This window comes from Temnothorax curvispinosus, unplaced genomic scaffold (assembly GCF_003070985.1).
Source record: "Temnothorax curvispinosus isolate PA1 unplaced genomic scaffold, ASM307098v1 QBEX01011250.1, whole genome shotgun sequence".
In the NCBI taxonomy this organism is placed as follows: Eukaryota; Metazoa; Arthropoda; class Insecta; order Hymenoptera; family Formicidae; genus Temnothorax; species Temnothorax curvispinosus.
This window is the reverse complement of record NW_020221030.1, coordinates 590,518-601,335: the sequence shown is the minus strand read 5'-3', so window position 1 is coordinate 601,335 and position 10,818 is coordinate 590,518. Positions and strand designations below refer to the sequence as shown.

At 31.3% G+C, this 10,818-nt stretch overlaps 1 protein-coding gene across 1 annotated transcript in view; it reads left to right on the top strand.

Moving 5' to 3' along the window:
- The window catches only part of LOC112461309 (sodium channel protein Nach-like), a 16,556-nt gene extending 10,326 nt beyond the window's left edge, over positions 1-6,230 (top strand). The window contains exons 7-11 of the mRNA XM_025026511.1: positions 104-401; positions 3,045-3,098; positions 3,261-3,426; positions 3,530-3,636; positions 5,630-6,230. Of these exons, the coding sequence (XP_024882279.1) occupies positions 104-401; positions 3,045-3,098; positions 3,261-3,426; positions 3,530-3,636; positions 5,630-5,886 (882 nt within the window). The 3' untranslated portion in view covers positions 5,887-6,230. The remainder of the gene's footprint in view (positions 1-103; positions 402-3,044; positions 3,099-3,260; positions 3,427-3,529; positions 3,637-5,629) is intronic.
- Positions 6,231-10,818: the final 4,588 nt, after the last annotated feature.

The following is a 10,818-nucleotide window of genomic DNA, read 5'->3' as shown; positions in this document are numbered from 1 at the left end:
GAGAGAGAGAGAGAGAGAGAGAGAGAGAGAGAGAGAGAGAGAGAGAGAGAGAAAGAGAGATGAGGTAAAAATTTAGTAAAATTAATATTTCTTGGGTTTTTAGGTGCTTGTGTTTAATCCTACCGATTATCCGGATATGACTAGCGGTGGTGTCACGGAGCTACTGGCAATGCCTCTCTCCGAGACATACGTGGACGTGACTACGACGGCTTTTGTTAGTACCCAAATAATCAAGGATTTTCCCAGGGAGAAACGTAACTGCATTTTCGATGATGAGGAAACAATGTATAAAGAAAAGAAGTATACTTACAGTGATTGTATCGTCGATTGTAAGGTTTATAACATACAAAAAGTCTGTGGATGCAGACCGTTTTTCTACCCACGTCGCGGTAAAAGAGAATGTTAGTAAAAATACATGATTAATTTTCTTAACTGTTAATGCTAATTTTTAAAAAAATTTTTCTTGGATTAAATACGCATAACTTGAAATTTGATATATTTAATGCTTACGCATGTATGTATTATTATTTGTACCGCTTGCGCACATATACATACACAGTAAAAAAATTGTGTTAAATATAACATAAATCGACATATGCAAACACGGCCAATAAAAAAACTGTAATATTTCGTTAGTAGAGACAAGCATATCGTCAAGTGACAGAATATAATAATCGTCATAATAATCGCGATACTTTATTTACCCATCAGTCAAATCGTATCGTACGGTTGAAAGTCCTGATAAAACTAAACTGATACTAACTTGATCGACCCCGACAAATCGTATATCCGGCAACGGACGAGTTTCGATGTTAATAGAACGAGCGGTAACATCGAACTCGCAAACCCTTACACTTACAAGAGCGCGAACTACTTTCATTGGTGTTCCTTCGCAGTGCATCACAGTCTACCGAGGCTTACGATTCGGCAATATTGCTAGCAATCTTCGGAGCAAATAGTATTGCTTTCTTCTCCCTTTTGTTTCCTTCTCAAATTCTACTTATCCAATTTAGTTCTTGTATCTTCTTCTATTTGATAGCAAACTTTACATATTTTAGAAAATACGATAAAGAAAAGGAAGAATAACCATATAATATTATTTAAAATTGTAATGATTTATTATCTGTTAATAGAACTCATTGATAAAATTGGATTAAACAATTAATAAAACTTACAGATTTTACAGAGAGTTTTGTGTTAATGAAAGTCATTTTTCTTTAATGGAAAAAATTATATTTATGTTATACGAGTCAAGAAGTATGTAATAAATGTTAATTTTTTATTATTGCGTCTTTTTTGCAATAATATATTATAATAGTATCTATTATTATGCCATACTTTAGTAGACTTTTAAGATACAAAAAAATACATATAAATATGATACAAAAATTCGAGATTTATTAAAAACTTGAGTATAATAATGTGACTATTTCCGTTCTCGTAAAAAAAGAAAAAAAAATGGAAAATCAATAAAAGAAGAAAAATGAAAACAATTTGAGTGAACTATATGATAACGTCGTAGACAACGTATCTTTCGAAGCCAATAAGATTTCCGTCAATTCCTCACATCGTTCTTACATCTCTCATTCATGCTTCGATTTATTCTCTATTTTTGTCACAAAAATTGAGGTAAAACAAAAATCAGAACTAATATTAAATAAAAAATACGATAGAAATAACTTAAAAATATAAACATAAAAAATAAAGTTTTATAGACCTAGTTTTACTAATTTATAGTTTAATTAAAATATAAAATGATAATCATTATCGATCAATAACTTGAATTAAAAAATGTAATTGGAGATTAAAGATAAAAAGCACATAGCCAGATGTAATTATAGATAAAATTAGTAATAATCATTAATCAGATATTAATCACAATAGAATTATAATCGCGGTGTTTAAAAGAAGATAAACCCCGCGATAAACGCGGTTATTTTTTATATCAGTTGAAAATAGGTATGACTCAAGACTATAGAAATAAGATTTAAATGAACTATACGGTAAAGATCGTATCTTATTGGATAAATCGGGTTTCCCCCAGACCTGTGCACCCTCTTACATCTCGGCGATTTCTTTCTTCTATCACGAAGTCGAGAGAGGCGTGGGCGGCAATCTGTAAAGGAACGTTGCGCGCCGCATTGCGAGGCGTACGCGTTCGCGAGCTTTCTAACGAGGCTTTACCACGGGTGGCTTAAAGCATTAAAGCGGATCGCGTGAAGCATCGCTCTGTAGGATTAACTTACCGTGGCCGGGGATTCTAGCGAAGAAGAGGAACTCGCTGAAAGCGGCGGCGCCGCGACGCGGCGCATGCAACGCCAAGTACACTCCTCTCTCTGCTGTTCTTTCGTTTTAAAGCCGACCCCGATTGCTCTTTTTCTCGCGCTCCATCGATAGCGTAGGGCGTGCTCGGAGTCGTTTTTCTCGCTGCCTCCTTCGTTCTCCATATTAATCAACAACACGTGCAACGACGCCCGCACTACTGCCCGACGTATCCTCCATCCTTCCTTATACTGCTTAAAAGTATCAGCGTTTCTTGCAAATTTTTATTTTTGTATTTTTATTTCAGTGCTGAAAGTAAAACTTTGTAACAATAACGTAATTTTATCTGGCGGTTATAGTATCATACGGTACGATGAAGATTTTAGATTATAAAAAATAAAAAAAGTCCTTGGGAATTTTTGATAACATAGGCAATCAAATTTTTAATTATATTCGAAGAATGTAGATTAAAATTTAACTTTACATGTTTCTGTACGTTATGCAATCTGGAAAGAAAATATTGATATTCTAAAGTTGTATTATAAAAGAAATCTCTTTATATTACGTAATATATTTATAGTATATATAGTAATATATGTACTCTTAAAAATAGGAAAGATGTGATAAAATATAGCTATACATACAATTAAGTTTTGAGCACAACTTGATTTTCTAAAATTTACTTTAGAAAAGAGGAACTTTATTAATTTTACAAATATTCTGTCTTTATGCTAATTATGTTTTGTGCGTAACTTTATTGTATATTTTGTTACATATTTCAGATGCGCAGCGTATTTGCAACAACCAGGACTTAAGTTGCCTATCTAAGTATAAATGTAAACGTTGTTATTACATTGTTAATGCAGAAAATTATTTTTTTATTTAAACAATTTTAAAACTTTAATATTTATATTATTCATAATTTATTATAAAAGTAAATTAATTTTAATTACGTCATTGATGCTTGCGATATTGATTTTTTATTTTTCCTATGGCAGCCAAATGGTTGACGATTTTTCCTCACGAGGATACAGGACATATTTTTCGAAACGAAAAAAACGCTTTGCATTGTCAAATTTGTTATCCTGCCTGCAATGATCTTAATTATGATGTATTGAGTTGGAAAAGTTACATGACTTCCGGTGGATACAATACCAACTTATTGTAAGTATATGGAATTTTTTGTCAATATATATGAAGAATAATATCCTTTGAATAGGCTATATATAATGTAAGGCGCCGAGATACTTTTGTTGAATAATTTCAGATGGAATTACAATGTTACTGATGAAGGAGTGCTACATGTATACTTCTCGAAATACGGCACAATCAGATTGAAACAAGACGTGGCTTTTTACTGGTATGAACTCATGAGTAAGTACAGATTGTCAAGAAGTTCTACTTGAATGAAGAGATCAAATTTAAATTCTGCAAATTAGAATTTTTATATATATATATTTTTAACAAATAAAAAAATTTTAAAAGAACTTATAAAATAAAAACGCATTCTATTTTGAGTATAAGATCAATTGTAGGAACATAAGATTCTTTTCTTTATTCACCTTTACATATTTTTTGTTAACAGATCTTGCAATTATGTATTCAATCAATTTTTTTAGTTTTTCGAAATAATTTTTAATAATCAAATTTTTTGGCAAAAAATCTCATAAAAATAATTTTGCAAAATAAATAATGCTGACAGGTATAAAAAATGCAAACAGTCCCGTCAAAGTGTTTAATTAAACTTGATGTAAATATATCTAATGTATCTCTCATGCCGTGTCCCGTATGTTAAATCTACAATTCGATTTTTGAAGATAACTCCGGCTTGCAATATTTGCCTTTACCAGCTTTAATTACTTGCACATTGCAAAAAAGAAGGAAATTATGAAAATCCACCGTTGCATTTGACATGAAAACTAACGATAAGCAAATTTTTTTCAGTTGATATAAAATATATAAAAAATATCATGTAAGCAAAGGTAGAGTAGTGTAGAAGAGAAATTTTCTGCCCGTGTTTTCTGTAGGATACTCGAGGGTTCTCAAAAATGGAATTTTAATATCTGACTGTGTATAACGTTTCACCACTGGTTCTCATGTGCGCAAAAAAGAAAAATAATACTTTTCGCATAGAGCGCAATTTTTAGTTGCTGGCGCTTATACTTTGCGACCAAATTACTAAAACGAGAAATATTTCCTGAAAAACATGAAAAAGTTTACTGGACACACACATATTCGACCTTTTATAACTCTGAAAAGTTAATTTGAAAAAAACAGTATTTAATTTATAATTAATTAGAGAAACAGAATTTTAAATTTAATTATATACATTGTGTACGCATTTTATTTATTCTATCTCATACTGATGAAATAATATAATCAAGATTTTATCGAAAATAACGTTCTTTGAAAATTTTAAACGTTTTAATTGCAAGGAAAGTTTTAGTAACCTAAAAATTTTAATTAATCTAAACTATGTAGAAATAAAGTACATTAATCTGATTCTAATCACATTTTTCGATAGCAATTTTCCGACAAATATGATTCTAAGACTGAAAATACCTCTTCAAAATAAATCTGGCTTTCTATATTTTTGATAATATCGCAAAAATGAACAAAAAAAAATGAAAAATATTGAAAATATATTATCATCCTCTTAATCTAGGAAATTTATATTCTTTGATAGCCAAATATAACAGATATCTTATAAGTCCTTTATAATGAGAAATTAGAGATTATAATTTTCTTTCAAAATGTGAAATTAATTCTTAATGTTAAAAAAAATTGAAATATTTTTCGAATTTTTGGGTTGTCAAACTTTCCTTGTTATAAAATCTCTCGTTCTGAAAAACAGGGTTTTGTACATCCTTCGTTTTGATGAATATGTATTAGGGATTAATACATAAATTACAAAGATCAGAAGAAATGGTGATGCTTCGGTGAGAGTAGATGTGCACTTTTTTCAACACTAATTCTAATAAATTGTACATTTATCTAAATTTACCTTGAAAAATCGTTACAATTTTTTCACATTAACTACCAACGGAAAGTAATAATTCTATATTAGTTGATAAAAGAATTATTAGGTTTATATATATGTATACATGTGTTTTTTACAACTTAGACTAGAAAAAAGATAGCATCCGATCTCCAAAGTATTGATTAGAACAGCAAGCTTGTAAAAAAGGAAAGAAAATGGTGGTGATATCGCTGTAAAAAGGCCTTATTTCTTTTACAGTGTAAATCGCCACTACGTGCGCGTAATGCTTTTTTAAGTGTACAATAAAAACACTCGGCCATTTCCAACAAATTATCTTATCTTCCCGTGCTATCAAGACGTCGTATCATAAAGACAATCGTTTTGCAGGTGATATCGGCGGTATATGCGGTGTCTTCATCGGCTTCAGTTTCATCAGTGTAGTGGAGCTTCTGTACTTCTTCGCGCTTTTGTTTCGTGATTTGCTTACTAAAGAATTGACCTTACAAGAAGATGACAATCAAGAGGATGAAATCCCATCAGTCCAAGCTCAAACCATACGGGCAATTTATTGGAAGGAACTGCTACCGCGATCTTGGCATTCGGCAAAATACGGCAAAGGCTTAACAAACAGAGCTAGATATTGACTGACAAGTTATTATGGAACTATTTGAACAGAATTCCAATCGTGATAATTTTATTCCTTGTCAGTTATTTTACTATAAATATATTCAGATAATATTCGAAATAATTTAAAAGTATCTGATGACATCTTGTGAGCAAAGAAAATCGATTCCTATCGAGATAAAGTCTTAGGCGAAAATAATTGAAGAAGATTTTTACTCTCTGTTTATTTCAACATAATGATAAACCAATTTTAAACAAAATTTATAATAGTCTAAAAAAATTTGAAGATGGAATCGTGATCGAAAATTCGTTAGTTGGATATTCACTTTTCTTAATGGAAAACAGTTTTATAATAGCTGCACCGATAACTGGTTTAATGTAAAATAATTTTTAGGAAATTTTATTATTATATTGATTAAGTTCATGATAAAAACTTCTAGAATTTTGTTATAGTAAAAGATTGTTACAAAAAGTCACAAATAGTTTTTAATTAATGATAATTTTGGTGATGTTTTAAACTTTCGATGAAAGTATAGATCGATTTTACATAACTTGTTATCCCAAAAAGTACCACCTCAAATTTTGATTGCATTTCTGCATAATTAAAGTGTGCGCCAAATTATCGAATATCCATTGAAAGGATCTTAATCTTGCAAAAGATGCAAAAATTTTATAGTTTGGTTTTATATAGAATAGAATTAAATTTTAGTAATGCTCCCCGGAATATAAAATCGATTTTTACTTGAAAAAATTACAATAAATTATTATGTGTTACAATCATTTTACATGCAATTTTATAGTTCAAGTATTATTGTAGATATAACATTTATGTTTCTGCTATATAGAATTGTAGAAATAATTAATTACGTGCAAAATGAATGCAATTATAATATGTATCTTGGGAAAAACATTCACCAGCTGCAGCTTCGAGTTGACGGTTATTTCATAAAGACAATATTGCTGGATAATAAGACGTTATTAATGAGGAAAGTGCTAAATAATGAGGCGGCAGTTGTTTACGCGAGAGAGATACGAAGCGGTTATAATGCCGTCGCTGTAAGAGCATGAATGGAACGTGATAGAAACATGAAGCTCCATGGGAATTGTTATCTGCTTCGATGACACTCACCTGAGGACATGTAATTAATTTCTCAGCGTAATTATGCTTTTTAACAGATATTTAAGCGCACTTACATCTAAAATAGAATTTCACATAATTGCACATGTTTAACGAGTCAACTTTGATCTGGTTATTAAAATGACTTTGGTGGGATTCGATCAGATTTCGATTGACTTTACGAAAATCTAACTAAATCTTGCAAATCAATATTGGCAATTCGATATTACGGTAAATAGATTCGACTGTTTGCAGATGTTGCTTGTCGGTACAGAGGCCGCGCATATAATTTCACAAGCATATATAATACGACTGTTTTATATGCAGGTATCTGAATATTTTGCTATTAAATTGTCCAGAATCACATATTATGTGCACTGAGGTTTTAATATAAATAAAGAGGAATTAAATTTTACTTTAGAGAAAGCGTTCTGAATAATATACCGATATACTTTATGTCAAGATTCTTTGATCCTAAATATAATTTTACCGTAGGTGACCAAAATCCGAAAATTGCAAGGATTAAAAATTTTACCAAATAATCTTCAGCAATTATAATAAATATTAAAAACTTAGTTCTCATTGGATTTCTATGTTCAATTTAATTTTTGTTTGTACCAAGAGATATACAAGGTGACTCACCCTGTTATACAATTTTGAAAAATAAGAGGATTTAGGAGAAATGTAATATCCAACGAAACTTTTTCTACAGCAAAACAAAGACTCGATCAAAGAATCTTTATGTGAACTTCGTCGGTGTAAGTAATTCTGGATCAGCCTGTAGAAGCCACCCGAGCGGCCAGTTATGTGCCACAGTTGTGCCACAAACTTTCGTGAGACAGGTCAGGACGGTCTCGAGGGAAGGACAGGGTTGGGGGAGGCGGGAGGCAAATATTATTAACGGGACAGGTACTAAACGTTTTGCGGTACCGATGTATCCGGTGAGAGCGCCGAATGACGACGATCAGAAGCGCGAGGGCAACGGAGGAAGAAAAATATGGCTATCATGTGGTTGCAGTACCGTAATAATCTTCCGTCGTATCGCCGCCGTCGACACTATATGCACTCGGTACAAACCGCGCAACCGAGTCAGATTCTATACGCAGGGGAAGATTTATTAACGAAAGCTACACCGCGGAACGCTGATATATTATCGATAAAAAAGAAGCGACATGCCTTGACTCTGACGCCTCCCTGACAACCCTTTCATTCTTCTCTGGCCTGATCCTCCATTATATTATGGTTTCCCTATTTTAGAATGATATATGCGACTCTTGATATGAAATATATATTCAACCAATATTCAACTCTTGACATGAAATATAATCAGGGTCATGTTTTCGTCGTATCTTACAACATCAAATATTATGCGAAATTAATATGCTTTAATTATTAGCACATATATAATTCAATTAGTGATATTATTGAAAGCGCATTGTTATCGGCATAATAAATCCACCTTACAATATTGAGATCCATATCACAATAATAAATCTTATGAAATTCAATCTTTATTTCTATTTTGTATATAAATTTATTAATAAAACTTTATCTTTCAACAATTTGTGTTTTCTTAAGTTTAGTTTTAAATAGAGGAATTTTTATTGATAAGGTTTTAGAAATAATTTATTAATAAGGTTTTAGAAATAAAATGTCAACAATAGGCATATAAAGTAATTTTATAGCTATTAATTTCTAATTATTTAAATAAAATTTAAATAAAAAGTATTGCATGTGTCAAAATTTTATTAAGAAAAATCAATGTCAAATTAATTACACTTTGATAGAAAATTTGTTGATGCTATTCAACATCAATTTACGCAAAACTGACAAGCGGAATTGTTTTCAACTTTTCCTTTTTTAATTGATTTATTTCTACACCATGTATTGTATATGTATATAATGCGTGTATGTATGTGTACCTGTGTGTCTTTGCGTGTAGGAAGTTCCGTGTTTACTCCGGAAAATTCAAAACGTTTCTTAACATTTGTAATCCGAAGAAATTTGCTCTTTGCGCCACATCGAAACAATTATCATTAATAGTTTGAAGCTCGTTAACCCGCTGGACGATTGCTCGCCTCCAGCCCTTGTGTTTATGCTGTTTGCTACCGGAACGTCGGCGTGCGTCGTGAAGCGGTGCAGTCTTGACCAATGCAATTCGAACTTCCCCGCTTTGGACACGTCGTGCAAATATCCGTTCCGGTAAACAAAGCATGTACACGCCGTGTACATAACTAGAGATAACGATCCCGCATAGATAGTATTCGGACACAGGACAGAAATGCTCGATGCGTTTCTCATCCAAGCGTATCCCTTTCCAATGTGATCAATTGTTAAAGATGTTTACGTGGCACATAATCCGATTTCTAACGAGGAATTATGATAATCGCAGTAACATGTTTTTTTTCCTAGCTGCGTTTCTACTTTAAATAATCATTTTCCCAATTTTTTATGCACTTTGTATTTTAAGACTGTTTAATTAAATTTTTGTATAAAAATGCCATATTATTTGTATCGACTTTAATTTTGCACAATTGACTAGGGGACGAAATAAATTTATCGCTTAATAAATTATTTATTACTTAATAAAGTATAATTTTAATAAATGTTATCTATCTCATTAACCCTACATTACTTACGTTGTTTTTTTTAAACATAATTATTCGCGTGAAGTATTTTATATTAAATAAAAATAAGTAGAAAAGAGTGTTATTTAAGATGTTATTTAATTGCGAAACAATATTTAAACAGCATTTAGTTAATATAAAAAGTTTTACTTCAAAAGTAGATTTCTGAGGCTGGAATGTACTTTACATTCCACGCGAGTAACGTAGAGTTAATAAATTTAGTTAATTTTTCAACTATTCTCTTTCAAGCTGCCCTTGTCGTTTACATACATACACATATACAATTGCGTTCGCATAATTATACACATAAATACACATTTCTTCTTTCTTGTAAAATATGAACAATGTTTAATTAGATATAAACAAGAAGATTTAGCTTTGATATATCGATAAATGTAGTATTCATTGATATTAATAAATTTAATCGACTTTACATTATTACATCTCTAGTGCCGATAGTACGCATCTTGTTTCTCGCTCCCGTTAATTCCGCGTCCGAGGATACGCGAACATAATGCGAATAGACTCCCGTGCACATCGTGCGGAGTATAGTCGGTGGCCTGTGTCTGGCGGAAACCAAAGGGGCGTGAAATACGAGGGATGTGCGTGCGCGTTACTGCACCTGCGTATCGCACAAATTATTGCAACGTGTATTGCCGTGCGGATTAAACTTTAGGGCAAAATGCCGATCGCCTGTGTGCGCATCGCCAATTTTTGCGAGAAATGCTTTACGGAAGTCCAACATTTTCTTTGAATCTTTTTTCTTTCAACTAGACTCAATACCAAAAATAGATAAAAATGCAAAATATAAAATGTGTGTCAGTTTCTAAAATACTCTTATCTATTAGTTTTAATATTCCGTTCGATATAGTTTTCTGTTATGTCTTATATTCTATATTCCATATTTCATATTCTATATTCTATTTTCTGTTATATTTGAAATTAAATATTATATTCCATAAATATTGTAATATTTTGTAAATATTTTAAGAAAGTTAGCAAATAAAAAATAATTAATAATTTATTTAAAAGACCATGCTTAATAAATTCCGAAAGAATTATTATCTCTTCTTTCTATTTAATTTAGAAATAAGTGTGCCCGTAGTCGCTAAAGAAGGGGCTTTTCGGAATTTATGCGCCCCGAGGATTAGGACCCACGCACTAAATAACAACACTCCATATTTTAACGTAAAGAATTATATTTACTA